We start from the raw sequence: 23997 nt of genomic DNA, 5'->3' as shown, positions 1-23997 counted from the left end.
CGTTTGTGGCCTGCAGTTTTGAGAGAACATATTATAACCCCAAGCTCATGAGCTATAGTAACAAATGTTTTTCTATGCAAAGGCACTCGTTGTATACCGCGCATAACGGCGTGCTAGCAAGGTGGGCAACGGATAAGGTCCGTTCACATTATACGCGTGGAGGGGATGGTGGCTGAGGTTCAAAAAAAGTCTAAGTACCAGGTGCCATGTCAACAGTTGTAACTCTTCCCAGGTCTCGCAAGTGTGTGGTGGTTGTGATTGTAGTTGCGGAATCCTGTTTTCCATTGTCAATGTCACTGCTTGTTACTACAATCCTAGCACTGCATCTCTTCTGTCCGGAGTAGACGAAGTAAGCAGAGTAGATTCCATCACCAGCGTGCACGTCACTGTCTACAACACAAGTGCTTTCACACATTACTCGTTCAGGTTGAAAATCTGTTGCAAAAAAGTATTAAACAAAAAATGCGAAAAGTATTAAATAATCTCAGAGAAGTAAAAAATACACAAAACTGGAAAGTTTATGGATATACACAAGAAACCAAGAAAAACCAAAAACAAACACAGGTGGTAAATTGCCGATAATAGCTGGGATAACTTTGCTTCGTAGACCTGCAGTCTCAAAACTCCAAAGAAAAAATCAGTGCGAAGAAAAAAAATTTCAATTTTTTTGGTTATAGCGGAGATATTACATTTTGATGCAGAAGATTTTTTACAACTTATGTGTTGTTTCTATCAGTACCCACAATCATAAACGTTCCATTTAAAGCAAACAAATCTATATTTGAAAGTGAGGACCAATAATTTAAATTGGTGTGACCAAAAATTTATTCACACGCATAAACAAACAGCTTGAAGAGATTACTCGAAGTAACAATTTGACGACCCAAACTGACAATAGCGCTACTACTTAATTATACTAATCATTTTCAAACAATGACCGGGAAATTAACAATGGAAAGGTATCTGACAACAAAATCTGATAAAACATCTGACGGAAACTTCTGTACAAGTTGTGTCCCCAAAACAACTATTAGCAAATCTCCTTGCAAAAGATTAGTTAGTATTCATTGAACGCCAACCAATTGACAGAAAAACCAACAAAAAAGTTCGCACACAGCCGAGGAAATAGAAAAAAAATGAAGGAAAAAGTCAAAACAATGTGCTCAACAAAATTTTCAAACAAAACTATCCATAAAAGGTTAAATATTAATTACCAGCCATCTTTTTGGGAGAAAACTTTAATAAATTATGCTGTTCAAACATTCACCAAATCACCTATGGCAGAAACATATTAAACAAAATAAAAATGCAAAGAATGGAAACAAAAAACGAAAGAAAATAGAAATTTGTATTGCTTTTTTGTTTCAGATGGTCAAAAATGCTTCCAAAGCACTATTACCAGCTTGAATAAATGAAACAAACAACTTTAATTTTTCAGAGTTTAAACAAAAACTGGTTTGAAAATACCTCACGAGATTAAAAAATTTAACACTAACAAAATTAACGATCAAAAAAGACGCTCCCCGCCAATATTCCTCTTCGAGTCGTACAAAATCTCACTCCCATAAGAGTGAAAAGGGACGTCAGGCACTACGCTCAATTGAAATTGCATAAAAGAATATAATGAAAAGGAGATCTGAAGTGAGCACATGTAAAAAAATCTTGAAGGCGAAAAAATCTTACAGCAAGAAGACTCCGGAATCGACTCTAATCGAAAAGTGATGACGTTCAAACATTTTTTGACAATAAGTTCTGACGAAGTTATCTGGTTCTTTCAAGGACAGCACCATGAAGCCACAGGACAAAAAGCAAAATCTATCAAACTCCTATATTTTTTTAGAAAGCAAGCCTATCACGCAGGGAATGAATACGTTTTGTAGGAAATCGATTATGTATAGACGCCCAATTGTTCTGACAAAACTATAATGAACAACGCAAAGAGAGACTGAACAAAAATCGAATATATAAGACGAAAAGACCCAATTTTGACCGAATTCAATCAGTTTTCTTCAACAGATAAATCAAAAATGATAAGTCAAACAATAAAAACCAGCACCACGAAGCTTAAGAATAGCTAAAATTAAAGAACTGTTCTGAAAATCCCGCCCGTGAAAAAAATTGCCCCCACTTATCAACTTTTTTTCAAAGCAAGTTTTTCTCAATATCGCTCACATAGACGAATGCACGAAAACATTCTTGCCTTTCTCCTCTTTTGACTTTCGTGAAGCAGATTGACCTAAACACTTAATCGCACGTGCAGCATTGGCTTTCAAATGTTGTTTCTGTTACACTTGACCGATTTAAAACAGCAGAGGCCGAGTACTAGGGAATGGGGAGGTAAATTCTATTTAGACTTTCACATACTACCCGAAAAGCTAGCCGTATTTAAACAACCCGAAATTTACAAAATAAGCTTAAAAAGATTAAATTCTGTGAAACAGAAATGACTTAATGGCTGTGGCAATCAATTCCAACGTTCAAAATAAATTTCACACAGACCAACCTTTTACGAACCATCCGCCTTTTGACACTTACCGAAAAGAAAAAAAATCCCACATACGGTTAGTTTATGGACAAATTACTCTCTGTAAATAGAGATTTCAAACTTCATTCATTCTTCCGAAATCTCGAAGAAAAGATCGCCATATCTCCATTCCTACACTAAGCTGTCGGTATCGCGGCTACTAATAGAAACTTTAATCATTTAAAATGATAATTAAAAACAGTAACTGCAGAATGCAAAACGACTCAGTAGCCAGGCCCAAACATAGCTAGCGAAATATCGGAATTTTTGAACGAATGAAAAATGTCACCAAAATTTTAACACGAAGCAAGGCATTAAAAAGAAACACTACAACTTTTCCTCTCATGCTAATTGTAAGAAATTGTGAATTGCGGGTACACCAATTTGAGACATAAACCCACTAACGTTGGATAAATTGCTCTCGAACGGGAGGCGGGGCAATTTACTTCAGGGGCTGTAGCCTAGATAAAATTTCTGTTTGGGGTTTCGAAAGCAATTAATAAACTGGTATACTAACTAGCTCCGTTGTCAAGAAGGACAACATTTCTGGTGTGGTAGTTCTCAGTCGTTGTGCCAGTTCCACTTGAAGATGCAGCGTCTCCTGATGAGCCAGAGTTTCCAGAGGAAGTAGTAGATCCGGCGGGTTCTCCACATTCGAATTTTGCTTCAACTCTTGCTCCCAAAACTGCGTGCCAATCACCCCAGGTCACTTCGGCTTGTACGATCTTCGCATTGTACCTGTATTCAAAATATAGCACACAAAATTAACACAGGCCCTGAATTCGCGAATGCTTAACTATTTGTAAAAACATTAAATAATTTCTCTAAAAAAATAAAATTCTGCATCTGAGAGAATAAAACTTGCTATACATCCGACAAAGAGCTTTTGCAGTTGAAAATTATGCCTTGGTTATTATAAAATTGAGGCAAAAAAATTATTGTCCTCAAAAATAAAATCACCTAGAAGAAAAATGATCCCTTAAAAATATCACGATAAAACACTAAACACGGAACACGGACACAGTTTTAGTTCGTAAACTTTTTCAGTCCAAAATGAATGCACATTAGAGCAAACTATTGTTACAAAAGCGGGACAACTCAAAACTCGCGACACAATCCAAACTAATTTTTAGTGTGAAAACTTGCACAAAGCACCCGAAAGCCAGTTTAGTACTCGGACTCGATCACAATTCACGAAAAACACTGGCACACTTTATAGTTACGATTTGTCCTGGGTCCTATTCTGTACGCCTATTGTAGTTGTGAAAGAGGGTAGAAGGATTGGTTATTAAAAATGTGTTGGATGTTTACCGTTTCTCATCTACAATTTTTCCACTGACTCTTACGATGCGGCTGTTGCCCTCTCGCTCTCGAGTCGCCAGATAGTCCTGAATGGTCGAAACCCTCTCTTGTTTCCACAGGGTCAGATCCACGTCATCTTTGGTTGCAGGGTCCACGGCTGTGTCGAGATCCGAGTCGCTGTCGTCATTGGTGGGGTTGTTGGATGCAGCTCCAAGTTGGGTATCCATGACATCTTCATCCAAGATTGGGTCCTCATTGACGAATTCGTTATCAGGCATGGACATGGAAGATCGCTTGCGTTTGTCACTGGTTCCTAAGAAGAACACGAGGTGTCATCAAAAGTCAATAACATCCGGCGATTGAGCACCAGTAGTTGTAAATAAATAGAACCAGCGCATATTTAATTTTACTCGAAATTACGCCATTTACCATAATAAAAACACAATATTGAAACAGCAACGGTGAATATAGTAAAAAAAAACGAACAATAAATGTTAAAGCGTGATTTCTATCTTATTTTTATGTGATTTTTATCTGGTTTTATTGTGGTAAATGGCCTAATTTTGAGTATAGGGAAATATGCGCTGGATCCATATATTTACAATTATTAGCACCTTAGTATATGACTTCATGAAACCGGGGTTCCAATTTACATATAAATATAGAAGCCAGTTTAATTTCGTTTGGCAAAGTTCTAAATTTGACCTGCCATTGGTTTACACGATAATGTTTCCGAGTTTTGAGGACAATTCTCTTACAAAACTAAGGCAAAAATATCCGATGAAACAGCACATGGAAATGCAAGGTTAAAAACGCGACGTTCGAAGAATTTTTTTTGGTTTGGAGGACTTTGGAATGATAATGGGTGTAGGAAAACAACCCCCAGTTAAATAAACCAATGATATAAACCCCCACGGAAAAAACCTATGTAACAATTTTACTGATCTTCCTTCCCTCTTGCAAAGTTGAATGTATAACATAGCACGATTGCGCACCTGCCAAAAACCAACAAAGCGGTATAAGGTTTCCTCTGAGGATTAAGCCTGACGTCTGGAAGTTCTTGGAGGTCATACAAAGAAAACAAGGAGTTTAAAAACGGCGCTTGCCGTGGGACAAAAAGGGCCAGCGAATGTTTAAAGCTGGTCTAGAAAACAAACCCCAACGGAAAAAAACAACAAATTTTAGATCAGAAACAATCCCCCAAGGGAAAAAACCCATAGAAATATACCCTCATTTTAAAATAGAAATTCGGTCGTGATAATTTGTTCGGTTTTGATAGTGTCATATCGTCCCACGGACCACTAAGGCACGGCTAAACGCGCAGCTCTTTAATAGTCAAGCAGGCTTCTTACTTCCCATCTAAAATTCAGAGTTTTCTGTTGTTTTTAATCCAAAATTGTGTTAAAGCAAATGAGAATTACGGCACATTAAAACAAAATCATTGTGATACAAATAAATGTCAGACATTACAAAACTTGCAAGCAATTGGTTCAAAAATGTCATTTTGATAAACTATTTTGTTCTGTCAGCTGTGTAATTGGGTTGTAATAAAATTCATTTAATTTAAATGATGCTGCATCTCTTTGACAGTCCAGAAAGGGCTTTTTAACTGAGTTTTCCCCACCTACAATGGGTGGTTTTTATTACAGAAACCAGACAAAAATACCTTAGTCTTCAGAATAATGATCAATCATAGGCATCATAACAATCGATTGCCGGAAAATAACCGCAGTTGATTCCCATAACCACGACTGGGATTGAAACAAGAGAAAAAAGATAATGACAAAAAAGTGATTTTAGTAGGATAACAATTTTTAAGTGCGAACTATTTTGATGTCATTTTATAGTTAAATATACTCCTGTTTCCTAATTATCAATACCAATAAGCATTAGAAGCATTAGATATCGTAACTGAGACTTATGAGAACAAACTTCGACTAAAGGTCATCTAAAACTGGGCTTTATGGTTTTATCCCGTTTCCAATTCTGATTTCAATTTTGATACTAACTCTCTGCATTGAGAATTGCTTTGCTGCGCAAAACGTGTCGAAAAGCACTTTGAGCAGAATGAGCGAAGAGTGAAATTAGCCTAGAGAAGTCAAAAAGATTTCACGCAAAATGTTAACAAGCTGTGAATAAAAGTAAAGCGAAAAATCTTAGTTCGACGAAGTAAGTAAAAAAAACATAGCAAGACAAGTCATGACGTACAAATCAAAGAACTTTCATTGACTAAACAAAACACTAGACCTAGAACGGACTATGAGTGAATTGTGAAAAACATTTCTTAAAAAATCCGATCAGAAAATTGAAAAACAATAAAAAATCTAAGTGAAATTGCCGCATATGAACAGAAACCCTCTAAGCGTGAAAGCGAATTGTTGTTCAACCACTGTTTTCTCACTCTACTTTGAAATTAGAGCAAAAAATTTCACGCTGCAAAACTAATTGCTTTTTTCGCCCCCTTTCTGTCTGGCCCTGACCAAAATCATCACTTTGACTTCCAAAAAATATGATTATGTATGAACAGATCTTAAAAAGACAGCGCCCCGACACAATTTAAATTTTTTTGAATCGTAAAAACATGATAGGACAAGTCCTGGCCTAAAAATTCAAAGAAACTGGACCTAGATTGTATCATGAATGGATTTGGAAAACTATTTAGAAAAAAAAATTGATTCAAAAAAACCGAAAAATCAATGCCAAATTGCCGCTTGTGAAAAACACTAGCTAGAACGTTTTTTTCAAACACCAATTTCTCACTTCTTTAAAATTGGAGCGAAAAAATTTTACGCCGCAAAATTACTCGCATTTTCGCTCCATTTCCTGTTTCGGCGTGACCAAAATCACTACTCCAATTTGACTTCAAAAATCATGAAAACGTGTGAACACATCTTTAAAAAAAGACAGCGCCCCAATACAATTCAAATTCTTTGAATTGTAAAAAATAGGAGCGCTATAATAGCCCGCTGAGAAACTGAGGCGTCTATTAAAAACTAAACGAGCAAAAACTCCACTACATTAGACGTATTCAAAGATGCGCCCGCTCCATTAACCAACGTCATCAATTTATTTATGCATGGACCTCTGAAATCAGATATGGGTGCTAAATCAATATGCAGCAGCTAACCGATAATTAATCTTTCGGTCTCATTTCACTCCATTAATAACTCGATACCTCAAAAAGCGGTACTCTAATATACATTTGTAAGCAACTGTTGATAATAATTTAACAGATCTATTCTGTTTTGGCCTCCCCAACTTTGTGGGCTTTTATCTTTTACGCCTCCAGGCCACGTGCTATTTTTACATACATAGTAACGTGCTGCTGTATAACAACTTTGTAATTGGGGGCGTAAAAACACAGGGGGGGGGGCAGAACAGAATAGATCCAATTTAACTATCTTAGAGTGAACCTGTAAGTGGGTAGTCAAGCATTACTACCTTGCGACTCGTCATCACTAGAATCAGATTCGTTTTCCAGGTCAGTTGTCTCTTTGTCTTCGACCTGTTTGGGTTTCGGTTTTTCGATCAGCAGAGGCTGGGCAGGGGGCAGATCAACAAGGAGGGTTCCAACAAGCGGATTCTCAGACGAAACGTCACCAGGAGCCGCGATTTTGATGGTCCATTTGCCAATAGCCTGCAAATGGGGAAATGATTAATAAAAACGCGTGAAAAAGCAACATTTTAGATGATACTTCACAGCGCAGATGCTATTTGAAATGAGTTTCTCGTCAATTACAGAAGTAATCAATGTACAGAGATTCAGATAAAACCGGCAAAGTCTGAATTTTACTCTCCAATACTCAGGATCACAGGTATTACACAGGATCCAATACCCAGCCTTCAATACACAGAATCCAAAACACACACTGAAGAGCACATACGCGCGGAGCTTTAAAAATGCTGAGATCCTTTTCAAATTTAAAGAATGACTTTTTAGCTTTTAAATTTTATCGGCTTATGTCAAACTATCTCATGAACAGGTAGGTCAATGCATTGTAATAACTAAAATAATTTCAGCATATTTTCAGAATCAACGTTATCATTCATTCCACTTCTTTCTCAACTTGAATGAATGATAGCATCGATTAAAAAAATGCTCTAAAAGATCTTGTATCAGGCGATTCTGAAAAGATGCTGAAATTATTTCAGTTAATACATGCAAGTCTTATGTTCAATTTTGACTAACCTTTTGTCCCAGGCGGTGCAACGGAATCAGGAATCTGATTGTTTGGGTATGCTCAAACATAGTCACAACGGGCTGAATCTTCTCCGTATCTGGATCGCTGTTGGCTCCGGACAATTGAAGCTGTTTTTGTTCTTGCTCGTATGAACTGGGCGAGAAACTGTACTCGGCATCCACGTTTTCTCGTTTGCCAGCTCTGGCGGGGATGAAGAATGGCGCAGTCACATAGATTGTCGGCAGTTTGGATGTCTGAAGTGTTCAAACGATTAACATATTTCAATCAAACGATAACACTAGCCCCATCTTTTTCTTGTACCACCCCCTTGGCTTAGTGGGAGCATATTACCTGCACCCCCAGACGCACGAGCCATGTTTTTACATTAGGATTTGCTATGTAATGGTACGTGCTCAGTAATAGGGGGTGCAAAACGGGGGGGGGGAGGGATCAGATCCTCCTAGACACATTAATTTCAACTTAATATTCATAATAAAAAATTTTGAAGCCTACTACCGTTTTATAGTTTCTACAGCATATTGTCGCTACTGTGGACACGATACAAATGCGTAGGTTATGACGAGTAGTGTTAGCGTGACTTCGGTAAGTCGTTCTAATCTGACTTCTTAAACATCGCCTAGTCTACAGAAAAGGCATGAAAAGGCAATGTTCGTCAAAATCAAAGCCGCTGACTTTGGCTCAATCTAATGCCATACAGAATAAAAATCAGCAAACAATTTTCTCTTCGATTCTCTTACAAAAATATCCAATATTGATATTGAAGATACAAAAATATCCAATATCCAAAAAATTGGATAGAATCAAAATTGCCGCAGAAACGACAAACATTTTCCGTTTCGAGGGGACAAATGGGGTTAACAAAGGTTAAGCTAAACTGGAACATAAACCGACTGACGTCGGGAGAATTGCTCTCGAACGACAGGCGGGCCATTTTCAATTAGTGGGGAAGTTGCTTCGAAGTTTTTTAAGGTTGCAAAAATCCCGTTCGAAAGCAATTAAAAACAATTTTAACTTTATGATCACCAACCACTTTCTTAGTTGTGATTTGAGATGGTTGGCCGTTCTCGTCAAGAATGTCAAGGGTCATCGGGGTGTCCTGTGCAAATGTTACTCTCAAGTGGGATCCACCGTCAACTGGTACAACTGTGACGTCATGGGTAGAGATATCCTCAACCTTTACCTGCTTCTGAACAATCTGCGACACAAACACACGTGAATGAATTATCATAGAGCGAAAAATATATATCATATGGAACTGTTTCCTGTTCACGCCTGTTAACAATTACCATCTATGATTGTTATTTTTGGTGGCAGAACAAAATACCCAATACCCAAATACCCGATGCCCCAAAAATATACCTAATATTTTACCCAACTGTTAAAATAATGGATCTTTTCAACAATTGCCCCCCCTTTGGTACCTAGTAGAGAATCGCCTCCCCTTCTGTGCTATACTTTACCACAATATTAGTTGGCCTACAGTTTAGATAGCCGAAAAATTGTTTAAGCGCAATTGCGGACCGCTGTTCACGGCCATGCATCTCACGCACTATGGGATGTAATCCGGAAATCGCGGGTCGGTTATCGAAGGGTCGGTGGGGGCGAAGCGCCCCCACCGACCTGCCAGTCGGAAATTCTTTCCGCTTTGTATTCCAATTCGGCTAATTGCCCTAGCGTGGCGCATTTTATTCTATCCAGTTTAACACAGTATGAGCATACAAGGAAAGTTATTAGTCGTCTCTGATTGGTTAATAAATTGCTCGCTTAAATTCTATTCAAGAATAGCCCCCCCTTTTGCAAAGGGGGGGGGGGCAATTGTTGAAAAGATCCAAAACATAGCTGGCAGATTGCCAGAAAATAGCCGCAATAGATTCGTAGATCGGCAGTCTAAAAAACAGTAAGACAGACCAAAAAAATTCGTCTTTTCATTGAAGGCTGATCTGTTATATTTTGATTAAAAATCTGTATAAGTTATTGCTGCCTCTATTAGCTGATCTCAAATAACCTTCATTTAGAGTGATACATACCCATTTGACCTTATCTCTTTGAATTAAAGTAAATAAAAGTCAATTTCAAAGTGAGGAAGTCATTTTTGAGAGTGAGGTAAGTCAAGTGTGACCAAAAATTTAATCACGCGCATGAACAAAAAAACTCGCTCCACTAAGAGCGAAAAATGACGTCACACATGCAATTTAGTTGAAATTGCATGAACGAATGAACAAAAAATGGCTGTGACGTCATATGGTCGTAACAAAAATCATGACGACGAAATAAAAAAAACCAAGAGAAGGCCAATAATAGCCTCAGCTATCGCTGTGCGGCTATTAATAATCAGAGAGACTATTTAGATTTAAAATTTTTATTTGTAAGACTTTCATTTGATCATGCCTCGTGGGTCATGGCCATGACTCATCCGTTGATGGGAATTGACGTGAAGCTTCCACAACTGAACATGATATCAACTTATCCTCTTAAGTATGACAAAACATAATTTAAACCAACTGCTAATTTGTAATCGAATTATTGAACGAAACGATCGAAGGAAATAAATGGGTATTTTGGCACATTGAGTTTTTTGGGGTCCAGGAAATAAACTTGTTCAGCTGTGATAGTTTCATATCAATTCCCACGGTTCACTATGGCATAGCCAAATCCGCAGATCATTAACAGTCAAGTGGGGGATTTATTTCCTATCCAAAGGAAGCGAGGTGTTTTTCCGAAACGGGATATTTTGGAGCATGGAGTACTTCGGCATTTGGTAAACTGAAAAGTATCCGTTAATTTTCACTCTTTATAACGGTATATAATACTTGCATCTGCTAGTGCCGTCGTTTATTAGGCTACACAAACCTGTAACACCTTTAATTTGATCACACCTGGCCATGAAAACAAAACCTTTGTTCAGGGGGAATAAGAAACAGTCCCGATAATCTTAGGGATAACTGCAAAAAGCACACTTACTTACCCCCCCCCCCCTTATCAGTTACACACTCAAGAGCATTTGCCAGATTTCTGGAGAGGTAAAAGTGGCTGTTTTATTCAATAGCAAAAATTTTCCAATTAGGCTACTCGCAATATCACAACGAACAGGTACCATAAGCAATCACTATCATTCATATTTTCATTTCAGCGAAGGAACAATTTTATAATTGCCATTTTTAGCAGATTCTACAGAAGGGTTATAATTGTGCTTTCTGCAAGTCTCATCTTTATAATACACGCGTCTCTTCTTATTTAATTAATTATGATGAATTTCATTCATTATTATGGTTGGGCAAACTGTATCTCTAAAATCCCTTAAACTACAAATAACACTTTTCAAAACAATTTGCCAACATTTCTAAATCATTGTCTTGAACACTTTCTACATCCGATTTCACTCGTTTGATGAAATGCAAGCCAGTCAATAACTTCAATTGTTTCACTACTGATTAGTTAGTCTTTTAAAACCCTTGTTAATATGCAAAACTTTTTCAATGTTTTCATTAAAATAGTGCTTATTAACTGATTTCACAATTTTCAGTGACAATCATTACAGTCCATTGCTATGTATATATTGGCCCACTTAGGGTTATATGCATTCTAATTACCAACATGGCTTTTAATTATATCTTAATTGCCTTAATCCCCACCTTGCTCGAATTTTCCTTCCATATAACATAAGCACTTCATTCTAATTTCCCTTACATCGTCCCAAATTGCAAAAAATTCCCAGACAAAATAGTCCCAAATAGAATATTGAAACAATTGTCAATGTAATCTACAAACAAATTACAAACATAATTTATGAGTTAAGCTTCGGAATCGCAGTGTTTATAATTAATAGGGTTTATTTATTAATTTATCTATTTTTAATTAATTGGGACTATTTTGTCTGGGAATATTCTACTATTTGGGACTGTTTTTGTCCGGGACTGTTTTGTCTGGGACTGTTTTGTCTGTTAACCGCTCAAAGGCGGCAAAGATAAAAAAACCTAAGCGAAATCCAGTTTTGAAACGTTCTCGCCCATGAATTAAGATTATAAAGCAGAACGTGTTTACCAATTCGAGTAAATTTATTCGCCTATTAATTGTGCCAATAATTACATAGCAATAGACAGTAATGGAATTTCAAACCAATTAAGATCAGTTGGCGGTCGGTAGCAGATTTCTCAATCATCCATTTTTTTAAAATCGAATTTGAAGCCGTTCGGGCTCGAGACAATGTGTTGGGCCAAATACAGTCATGGAAATTTTGAAATACTTAAACAAGTATTTATTTAATTGTCCAAGTATTTCACACAAGTCTATTTAGTCAGTATCACGCTTTAGCTTTTTATTGGTTGATAAAAATAGAAAATGAAAAAATATTACACGCAGTAAAATTGTATAATTTCAGATCTTACCACTACCGCAACTCTGTTCAGTCGCTTGTATTAAGCACCCTTATTAACTTAGAAATTAACTTAGCAGAAATCGGAACGTTTTTACCTTGTACCCCGCACTTGGAAAAACTTAGCAAAAATACTAAATAAAAACCGTATTAGAAGGATCATAACTCCATAGCGAAACCTCCTTAAATAAGGGAGATGCCACAGTCAGTAATATGTTTTGCTTTGTTCTTACTTGATCAAAGTGAAGAGAACAAAGCTGTTATTTTGATTATCAATAAATGTGCTTTGTCAATCGTAACTAAGTTTCTGAATTTGAATAATGAAATTGCGTACACAAATCAAACCAGTCAAACAAAAACGAACTCAACATGAAAAGGTCAAACAGAATAACAACCACACGAAAATGGACAGTCACGAAATGGACGGAACGCACAAACGGAATTAGTTAGTTGGAAACAAACAGTTAAGTGTGCTCAGTGTCCTGTTCTTACGAGGTTCGTTGCAAAGTATCCGTGTGAGGTTCCAGCTGCATCTCCTGGCGACGTTGAGATAAAATTGGGAGTGGTCATAACCTCACTCACAGTCGCTTGCAACTGCGATTTGATTCTTTCTATGAACATTGCAGGCATCGAGTTCTCAGGGTAGAGCATGACCATTTCGGGTTGAGTTGATTCAATGAAGTTGTAGTATGTGAACGCGAATGGTTTTTGAAAGGAAGAAGATGACTGAGCTGAAGACGCGATGATGAAACGAACATTGCCCGCTGTGTAGCTTCCCAGACGTCCGGTGCCACCCTGTGGAATACATGAAATAACTTCAGGTCTGGCAATCAAGCTTCATCTTGTATCTCTTCAGCAAATGACAGAACATTCTAACAAATTAACAAACTAAATACCAATCAAGATCATAGACAAGGCGTCTCTGTTGAAGTGTATGTGAATGTAGAGCAACGCTTGGCGATCAGGAACAAAACTGTAACATTTCGTGACAATCTCTACAAGGATTTGATCACATTGAACCAGTGACTACCGAACATGACAGAGGAAGAGAACCATCAGGTAAAATTCGAACCCAGAAGAACGTCGTCAACTTCATAGTTGACCCAAAAATTCTATTCGCAGAAAAAATTAAAACCAAACGAATTCTTGGATCTTAGACAACAGACGATCGGCGTGATAGACAAGAGGTGAGGAGTGTAATTAAAACGCCAGAGACTGAGCGTTCAAGCCCCTGCCTCCGTGAAGTTGTTTGTGTGAGGATGAGTTCTCACTTAACCGGGTTAAGGTTGACCATAGTCTGGCCACTCTTGGCTGCAATGGTGCCACCACGTGGAAGTTTCAGACGCAAAAGTGTGCCTGGCCATTGTCACCAAAAAGAGCAATGCTGCTCATGAAAAGAACAGTCTGAAATGTGGTGAATAAGAAGCAAAAATGGCACCTGAGAACAGCAAGATGAAAGTCGCTGTGGCCTAATGCTATTCCGATTCAATTACGCAATTATTATTATATTAAGTTCAGTGTCAAGTCAGTTCTCTGATCTCAATTCCAAAATTCGCAGGAGCTTAACCAAGCGTACCTTAACCAAAAGGGTAACAAAAATTGTTGAAACAATTCGGCGCAATTCTAAAAAATGTTTTCATGAATATTTTGCCAGATTCAAATTTAGGATGCCCAACAACGCGCATCGACCCCTCTTCCTATATACTGTTCCACTGTTACGACCACCAACTGATATTTTTCCCATATTGTCCCTGGTTTTGTCAGTATCACACTTGACACTGTTCCATTCCTACCGTGTTCCTCTGATCATTGGGTGTCGCAACTTTGATAGGTAGCGAAAATCGCTCTTCGGGCTCCAACATGGGCAGGTCAAACATTGAGGAACGAGATGCCATGACTAGGTTTGTGATCTGAGGAGAGTAGAAACTGTTAGTGTACACGAAAGACAGAAGCAGTCCCTGATTTATAACTTTTGACTCGTACTCAGACACCCATGGCTTTTCTGTTTCCCGAACAGCCACAATTAGGACAATCTCACTATTGGGTGAAGCCTTTCCATAATCGCCGATTCTCTGTGCGTAAAATGAGCAAATTTTAGCAAAATGTAACCAAAAAATTGATTTAAAAAAGGGTACGAAAAAGTGCCCAGAGACAGAAAAGTAGCATGATTCAAATACACATCAAATTATTTCAGGTAAACCGAACCTTAGATTGTTCTAATTATTTAAGAATAAATAATGTTTAATTTAAAAATTTACATCACGTCACATTAACCAAGGGGTTATTTTCAATCTATGTTAAATTCATATTGTACTCAAACTTTACGAACTATAATTTAAGTGCAATTTAGATCACAGTAATAATAGGATCTACAGTTTAAAATTTACAACAAAAATAAATTGAACACATTAATAGATTTGTTAAAATAACTGCATTCTGGACAGAATTTGAGAACAAAATTTTAAGTGATACCGAAGATCAAATTCATTTTGAAAATACCAGTTTAATAATTCCCATCTTCCCCACAGTCCGGGTTCAACCAGCTTGTCGAATCATTATTCCTTTCAAGATATTCACCACAACATAGACAGGACGGATGGACCATGGATTGAAAAGTGATTGTTCATCCTCCATTAACGAAACATCGCCTTATCATGCCAGCGAGATGATAATCTAGAATTTTATCTCAACAAAAGGTGGAAGTTTCACATAGTGACGACGGATGCTACATTACAATCACTTATGAGAAAAATGGAAACGACAGGTGGTGATAAAAGAGTTGAATGCAAGTTCAGCTGGTCCCAATGTTGGCGCAATAGTCGATCAAAGTGAGATTGATATTCAGGGCAAAAAAGGATGGAAGTAACAGAAATGAAAAATTCCACAACGAAAATTTAATATTTTTATCGCCTTTCTGACTGCCAACTGACTAATTGATATTTTTGTTCCGAACCTCTTGAGGGGGGAGGAACTATATACTCAAATGCGTTTTTTTTTGTTCAGTCAATTTTGGCCGATCGACATAATAATCGTAGAGAGTTGTGAGTCGTATCATTAGAAAGCCAGTCCAGTGTAGAATATGGAATTAAAAAGATTTTTTGAATTTTCGCTTTTTATAGGGAGTGATCGAGGTATAAAATTTTGTGAATATTAGACGTATTTCAGCTGTTTTTATTCACATTTTGTCCAAATTTTCGACAATTTTGACCAAATTTTCGTCAATTTTGCTAAAATATATTAAAATTGTTAACTGTTATGTTACAAATTTTATCTCTAAAGATAGAGGAGGGTTGCTGAATTGTTCGATACGAGTTTTTTGGCTAGAATTTAAGCTAAAATTTTCAAAATTCAGACTTTTTTTTGTCAAAAATGGGGCGAAATTTGCTTTTTTTTCAGCTCACTTGCTTTAAATTTGCTGGAAGTAGAGAGCTTAAAGATTCCGTTTTAGATTCCGTTTTAACTCAAAAAAGAGCTAGTTGTACTCCCGCTGGCTTTAAAGTCTTCTGGAATTATAATTTTGCCAATTTTTTGCAAATTCTGACAATTTATTGTCAATTTTGACCCAATTTTGCGAAAATATGTTAAAATTGTTAACTGTAGTGTTATAGATTTCGTCTCTAAAGATAGAGGAGGATTAGTGAATTGTTCGATACGAGTTCATAGGCTAGAATTTATGCTAAAATTTTAAAAATTCAGACTTTTTTTCGTCAAAAATGGGGCGAAATTTGCTTTTTTTTCAGCTCACTTGCTTTAAATTTGCTGGAAGTAGAGAGCTTAAAATTACGGTTAGATTCCGTTTTAACTCAAAAAAGAGCTAGTTGTACTCCCGCTGGCTTTAAGAGTCTTCTGGAATTATAATTTTGCCAATTTTTTGCAAATACTGACACTTTATCGTCAATTTTGACCCAATTTTGGTCAATTTTGCTAAAATATGTTAAAATTGTTAACTGTAGTGTTATAGATTTCGTCTCTAAAGATAGAGGAGGGTTGTTGAATTGTTCGATACGAGTTCATTGGCTAAAATTTATGCTAAAATTTTCAAAATTCAGACTTTTTTTTCGTCAAAAATGGGGCGAGATTTGCTCTTTTCAGCTCACTTGCTTTAAATTTGCTGAAAGTAGACAGCTTAAAATTGCGGTCAGATTCCGTTTTAACTCAAAAAAGAGCTAGTTGTACTCCCGCTGGCTTTAAGAGTCTTCTGGAATTATAATTTTGCCAATTTTTTTGCAAATACTGACACTTTATCGTCAATTTTGACCCAATTTTGGTCAATTTTGCTAAAATATGTTAAAATTGTTAACTGTAGTGTTATAGATTTCGTCTCTAAAGATAGAGGAGGGTTGTTGAATTGTTCGATACGAGTTCATTGGCTAAAATTTATGCTAAAATTTTCAAAATTCAGACTTTTTTTTCGTCAAAAATGGGGCGAAATTTGCTCTTTTCAGCTCACTTGCTTTAAATTTGCTGGAAGTAGACAGCTTAAAATTGCGGTTAGGTTCCGTTTTAACTCAAAACAGAGCTAGTTGTACTCCCGCTGGCTTTAAGAGTCTTCTGGAATTATAATTTTGCCAATTTTTTGCAAATTCTGACAATTTATCGTCAATTTTGACCCAATTTTGCGAAAATATGTTAAAATTGTTAACTGTAGTGTTATAGATTTCGTCTCTAAAGATAGAGGAGGTTTAGTGAATTGTTCGATACGAGTTCATTGGCTAGAATTTATGCTAAAATTTTAAAAATTCAGACTTTTTTTCGTCAAAAATGGGGCAAAATTTGCTTTTTTTCAGCTCACTTGCTTTAAATTTGCTGGAAGTAGACAGCTTAAAATTGCGGTTAGATTCCGTTTTAACTCAAAAAAGAGCTAGTTGTACTCCCGCTGGCTTTAAGAGTCTTCTGGAATTATAATTTTGCCAATTTTTTGCAAATACTGACACTTTATCGTCAATTTTGACCCAATTTTGGTCAATTTTGCTAAAATATGTTAAAATTGTTAACTGTAGTGTTATAGATTTCGTCTCTAAAGATAGAGGAGGGTTGTTGAATTGTTCGATACGAGTTCATTGGCTAAAATTTATGCTAAAATTTTCAAAATTCAGACTTTTTTTTCGTCAAAAATGGGGCGAAATTTGCTCTTTTCAGCTCACTTGCTTTAAATTTGCTGGAAGTAGACAGCTTAAAATTGCGGTTAGGTTCCCTTTTAACTCAAAACAGAGCTAGTTGTACTCCCGCTGGCTTTAAGAGTCTTCTGGAATTATAATTTTGCCAATTTTTTGCAAATTCTGACAATTTATCGTCAATTTTGACCCAATTTTGCGAAAATATGTTAAAATTGTTAACTGTAGTGTTATAGATTTCGTCTCTAAAGATAAACGAGGGTTAGTGAATTGTTCGATACGAGTTCATTGGCTAGAATTTATGCTAAAATTTTAAAAATTCAGACTTTTTCGTCAAAAATGGGGCGAAATTTGCTTTTTTTCAGCTCACTTGCTTTAAATTTGCTGGAAGTAGACAGCTTAAAATTGCGGTTAGATTCCGTTTTAACTCAAAAAAGAGCTAGTTGTACTCCCGCTGGCTTTAAGAGTCTTCTGGAATTATAATTTTGCCAATTTTTTTGCAAATACTGACACTTTATCGTCAATTTTGACCCAATTTTTGTCAATTTTGCTAAAATATGTTAAAATTGTTAACTGCAGTGTTATAGATTTCGTCTCTAAAGATAGAGGAGGGTTGTTGAATTGTTCGATACGAGTTCATTGTCTAAAATTTATGCTAAAATTTTCAATATTCAGACTTTTTTCTTCAAAAATGGGACGAAATTTGCTTTTTTAGTACATTGCTTTATATTTGCTGGAAATAAAATAGACACTTTAAAACTACGATCAGATTTTTTTAACTCAAAAAGAGCTAGTTTTACTCCCTCTGGCTTTAAGAATCTTCTGAAAGGATAATATTACCAATATTTTGCAAATTCAAAACTCGATAATTATACAAAATGCAATATTTTTTTTGGCAAACTGTAAAATTCAGTAGAAGATTGATCTATTTCGCAACCAATTTAACCATTGAGTGTTTTGCTTGACGCGCAGCTACATCGGGTATTATCTTGATCTCACTATGGATCTTTATGATGAAAATTGTTTATTGGCGCGGACCTTTTTTTCAAAATATTTCTGCTATGTAAATGTTTTTTTATGTAAATTACAGAAAAGAATGTCAAATCAGGTCTGAATTAAAAGGCAGATACTATTTACAATAAGCGAGACCCAACGAAACTGTATTCTGGAGTCAAGCTCATGGTTTATATGGCTGTGACAAATTGTTTTCGTAAAAATTATATGGACTTCTTTTGTTTTGCTTTCATTTTTATACTGTTTGTAGCCCAATGACTTAGTGTCTCCAATCAAAGATCCAATTACGTTTTAGAATGTATAAAAGAACCTATACTTTTTTTTCTGGTATTATCTAATGTCTGTTGTGAACTTTAATGTATTTGTTTTGGGAAAATATCGGTGGATTTTTGAACTTTGCCACTATTTCATCATATTTCTGTCAACTTCGGGCGTAGTTCCAGTAAAAAAAGGCGGAAACCAAAATCCAGTGAGTTATAAATTATTATCGGTCACGGATTTAATTTCAAATGATAGTTTCTTTATTTTGGTAATACGCGTTTCAGTTTTTCCTTTATTTTTTTCATATATGCATATTTTATGAGTTCATTTCGATTCCTTGTCGAATTATCATATTATTGACAAGACAAACTAAGGGAAGACATTGTAGGGGAAATGCACAAAGTTGTAAAAAAAGCTGCATCTGGACATGTTAATTGTTTTTGTTGAATAGTTTATGCTTTTTGGGTGGAGACACAGTTATCTCGCAATACTTTGTGGGTTGTTTTTGGATTTTGCCTGTGTTTGTCTTCCTTTCCCCTGTTGTGCGCCATATACCCAATGGTGATAGATCTTAATTGCCTCCCCAAGACTTATAACTCAACCTGGTTAAAGATTTTAGGTTATAGATGTTTGTTTTAATGACTTTCAATTTAAATTAAAAAAAGATTTCATCTGTCTCTTTTTTGCTTTGATTTTCGTCATCATGTAACTCAATCTCAATCATTAGAAGTCCCAATTATTTTTCGTTGATTCAAAATTGCGGTTAGAATCCGTTTTAACTCAAAAAAGAGCTAGTTGTACTCCCGCTGGCTTTAAGAGTCTTCTGGAATTATAATTTTGCCAATTTTTTGCAAATACTGACACTTTATCGTCAATTTTGACCCAATTTTCGTCAATTTTGCTAAAATATGTTAAAATTGTTAACTGTAGTGTTATAGATTTCGTCTCTAAAGATAGAGGAGGGTTGTTGAATTGTTCGATACGAGTTCATTGGCTAAAATTTATGCTAAAATTTTCAAAATTCAGACTTTTTTTTCGTCAAAAATGGGGCGAGATTTGCTCTTTTCAGCTCACTTGCTTTAAATTTGCTGGAAGTAGACAGCTTAAAATTGCGGTCAGATTCCGTTTTAACTCAAAAAAGAGCTAGTTGTACTCCCGCTGGCTTTAAGAGTCTTCTGGAATTATAATTTTGCCAATTTTTTGCAAATTCTGACAATTTATCGTCAATATTGACCCAATTTTGCGAAAATATGTTAAAATTGTTAACTGTAGTGTTATAGATTTCGTCTCTAAAGATAAAGGAGGTTTAGTGAATTGTTCGATACGAGTTCATTGGCAAGAATTTATGCTAAAATTTTAAAAATTCAGACTTTTTTCCGTCAAAAATGGGGCAAAATTTGCTTTTTTTCAGCTCACTTGCTTTAAATTTGCTGGAAGTAGACAGCTTAAAATTGCGATTAGATTCCGTTTTAACTCAAAAAAGAGCTAGTTGTACTCCCGCTGGCTTTAAGAGTCTTCTGGAATTATAATTTTGCCAATTGTTTGCAATTACTGACACTTTATCGTCAATTTTGACCCAATTTTCGTCAATTTTGCTAAAATATGTTAAAATTGTTAACTGCAGTGTTATAGATTTCGTCTCTAAAGATAGAGGAGGGTTGTTAAATTGTTCGATACGAGTTCATTGGCTAAAATTTATGCTAAAATTTTCAATATTCAGACTTTTTTCTTCAAAAATGGGACGAAATTTGCTTTTTTAATACATTGCTTTATATTTGCTGGAAATAAAATAGACACTTTAAAACTACGATCATTTTTTTAACTCAAAAAGAGCTAGTTTTACTCCCTCTGGCTTTAAGAATCTTCTGAAAGGATAATATTACCAATGTTTTGCAAATTCAAAACTCGATAATTATACAAAATGCAATATTTTTTTTTGGCAAACTGTAAAATTCAGTACAAGATTGATCTATTTCGCAACCATTTTAACCATTGAGTGTTTTGCTTGACGCGCAGCTACATCGGGTATTATCTTGATCTCACTATGGATCTTTATGATGAAAATTGTTTATTGGCGCGGACCTTTTTTTCAAAATATTTCTGCTATGTAAATGTTTTTTATGTAAATTACAGAAAAGAATGTCAAATCAGGTCTGAATTAAAAAGCAGATACTATTTACAATAAGCGAGACCCAACGAAACTGTATTCTGGAGTCAAGCTCATGGTTTATATGGCTGTGACAAATTTTTTTCGTAAAAATTATATGGACTTCTTTTGTTTTGCTTTCATTTTTATACTGTTTGTAGCCCAATGACTTAGTGTCTCCAATCAAAGATCCAATTACGTTTTAGAATGTATAAAAGAACCTATACATTTTTTTCTGGTATTATCTAATGTCTGTTGTGAACTTTAATGTATTTGTTTTGGGAAAATATCGGTGGATTTTTGAACTTTGCCACTATTTCATCATATTTCTGTCAACTTCGGGCGTAGTTCCAGTAAAAAAGGCGGAAACCAAAATCCTGTGAGTTATAAATTAATATCGGTCACGGATTTAATTTCAAATGATAGTTTCTTTATTTTGGTAATACGCGTTTCAGTTTTTCCTTTATTTTTTTCATACATGCATATTTTATGAGTTCATTTCGATTCCTTGTCGAATTATCATATTATTGACAAGACAAACTAAGGGAAGACATTGTAGGGGAAATGCACAAAGTTGTAAAAAAAGCTGCATCTGGACATGTTAATTGTTTTTGTTGAATAGTTTATGCTTTTTGGGTGGAGACACAGTTATCTCGCAATACTTTGTGGGTTGTTTTTGGATTTTGCCTGTGTTTGTCTTCCTTTCCCCTGTTGTGCGCCATATAACCAATGCTGATAGATCTTAATTGCTTCCCCAAGACTTATAACTCAAAATAGTTAAAGATTTTAGGTTATAGATGTTTGTTTTAATGAATTTCAATTTAAATTAAAAAAAGATTTCATCTGTCTCTTTTTTGCTTTGATTTTCGTCATCATGTAACTCAATCTCAATCATTAGAAGTCCCAATTATTTTTCGTTGATTCAAAAATTTTTCGTGCTGGGTTATTTGTGGTGACTGAGTTCTTCGACCATTTAGTTTCATAAAAAGTGATCGAGATTTCTATAATGTTCAATTTTTTTGCGTTTCTTTTTGTTGTCATGTCTAAGAAACCTTTTTTAGGGAAGAATCGTTGATGTTAAGGTGAAGGTGAAACGAAGATTTAGAGTTCTTGCAGTTAACATCTTATAATTATAGTGCCTTCAACAGTGTCATGTCGTAAAATTGTTTGAAGTTTTGTCTTCTTTATAGATTTAATTTTTGTGGGCTCGTGACCTTGTCTCAGTTTCAGCAGGCCCAAATGTCTCCCTGAGGTGTTGAAACTTAATCCATTGCTTTTTGTTGTAATCCTAAGTCTGCTGTGGCTTTTGAAAATATTTGTTTTCAAAAATATATTTGAGGTTTTGAGCTTCGTCTTTTTAAATTAGTTTTTCGGTCGATTTTTAGATCAGTCCGTGTAATCACAGACCACAACCCTTTTCCATTGAGCTATAACTTAATCTTCAGAAAAATTTTAGATTGAAACATTTGTTCTTCGGCTTTATAAATAATATTACTACGAGATTTTAAAAAAATGTTAGATTTTTATATATTTGTACTTTTCAAAGGATTTTTGGATTCTTTTTAAATCATAACAATAATCGTTAATCTCATTTGCCTTGAATTTTTGCGCAATTGAACATTGGACAATAACATGTCTCAATTGCTTTCTATGTAAATATAAATGAACGTTTTAGTGGTTTCAGTTGATATCTAATGACATTAATAACTGTGAAATTGTTTTTTAAAAATAGAAGTATTTTTGAACTTCGCACCTATTTGCTCTTTTTTTCGACATGTTAACCAGTCGCATTGGTGACAAGTCTCAAATCTTTTCTAATGAAGTATAGGTTAAATTGTTTTCTTTGTTTTTGATCTGATGCGAGTTTGATTTTGTTATGATTTTTTTTTATCATGGACATCGAGTTTTAGTCGTAAAAATTGTGTTGTTTGGTTTTTATTATTGTCCTTTCTAGTAGTCCTATTATCAACAACTTTCATTGGCCCTTTAGCGTGGCGTTATTGTATTTCATTGGCTGTTTATTGAACGATGTGTATGTTATTGAAAGTTTTCTATCTCTTCATCATTTGGTAGCCAGTTATGTCAAGAATGTGGATGAGCGGGGTCGGAACATTATGTGCGTACGCACATTACCGAGCCGCCTTGTCGTTTTAAGCATCATTTTCGCTAAAATGACACAAACCCTACCGTATTACGCTGCTCATTGGGGGTCGCAACTTTAATGGGCAATGAAATCTTCCTCATGCGCCAGTAGTGGTAGGTCGAACATTGAGGAATTGGATCGCATAATTAGGGTAGAAAATTGAGGATAGTAGAAGCTCTGAACATAGACAACAGACAAAAGCACCCCTTGTTGCACTATTTTTGGTTGGAATCCTGCTAGCCAGGGTTCCTGTGATTCTTGTGCAGTCACGATTAAGACAATCTCGCTGTTCGGGGAAGCCTTGCCGTAATCACCAATTGTAAAAAAATCCGATAATTTTTTTCTCTCATTCGAATAGAACCAGCTAAAATTAAATAAAAAAACTGAAAATAACTGCAGTAGAGTTTAAACAAAACCGAATAATTAAAAATAAAGTTAACACCTATTGACAATATACGTCCTGCATTGGATAAGAGTACAATGAAAATTATTCAGCTGTACTCTAATTTGGAAGATCATTATCGAGATACGTTTACAAACAATGCAAACATTAACGTACAACCCTAAACTCATTTCTTTTAGTGACAGAAAGCCCTGCGCTTCCAACAATTTAGACAACCACAAAACAGGCAACAGAGGTTGAAAATTCTAAAATGGTCCTGTTTTTATTTTAAAATTGAACACATTGTAACGCGAGAAACAGACAAACTCAATTGAGACTCGACTAGTCTGGTCAAACGAAAGTCAAATTTTGGATAGAGACCCAAAATGACCACACTACAAACCAACGTCAGATGCCAATTTTGTGAATAAAAACTGACGATTGAACACAAACGAAGCCCTTTAGTTTCATACCCAAATGCAATTTCATACCCCCGTAATGGCCAATCATAACCACATTGCTGCTTGAAGTAAAAAG

At 35.6% G+C, this 23997-nt stretch overlaps 1 protein-coding gene across 44 annotated transcripts in view; it reads right to left on the bottom strand.

Moving 5' to 3' along the window:
- Nucleotides 1–23997, bottom strand: part of LOC142340535 (uncharacterized) — a 181715-nt gene that overhangs the window by 13273 nt on the left and 144445 nt on the right. For all 44 annotated transcript variants that reach the window (XM_075391113.1, XM_075391135.1, XM_075391116.1 and 41 more), the window contains 6 exons: nt 9056–9223; nt 8016–8261; nt 7268–7463; nt 3836–4139; nt 3042–3262; nt 199–390 (listed from right to left, as the gene is read on the bottom strand). In XM_075391113.1, coding sequence (XP_075247228.1) covers nt 199–390; nt 3042–3262; nt 3836–4139; nt 7268–7463; nt 8016–8261; nt 9056–9223 — 1327 coding nt within the window. The remainder of the gene's footprint in view (nt 1–198; nt 391–3041; nt 3263–3835; nt 4140–7267; nt 7464–8015; nt 8262–9055; nt 9224–23997) is intronic.

This window comes from Convolutriloba macropyga, chromosome 6 (assembly GCF_964194025.1).
Source record: "Convolutriloba macropyga chromosome 6, txConMacr16.3, whole genome shotgun sequence".
Lineage (NCBI taxonomy): Eukaryota > Metazoa > Xenacoelomorpha > Acoela > Convolutidae > Convolutriloba > Convolutriloba macropyga.
The sequence above is the reverse complement of the archived record's forward strand: the minus strand, read 5'-3'. Positions and strand labels throughout refer to the sequence as shown.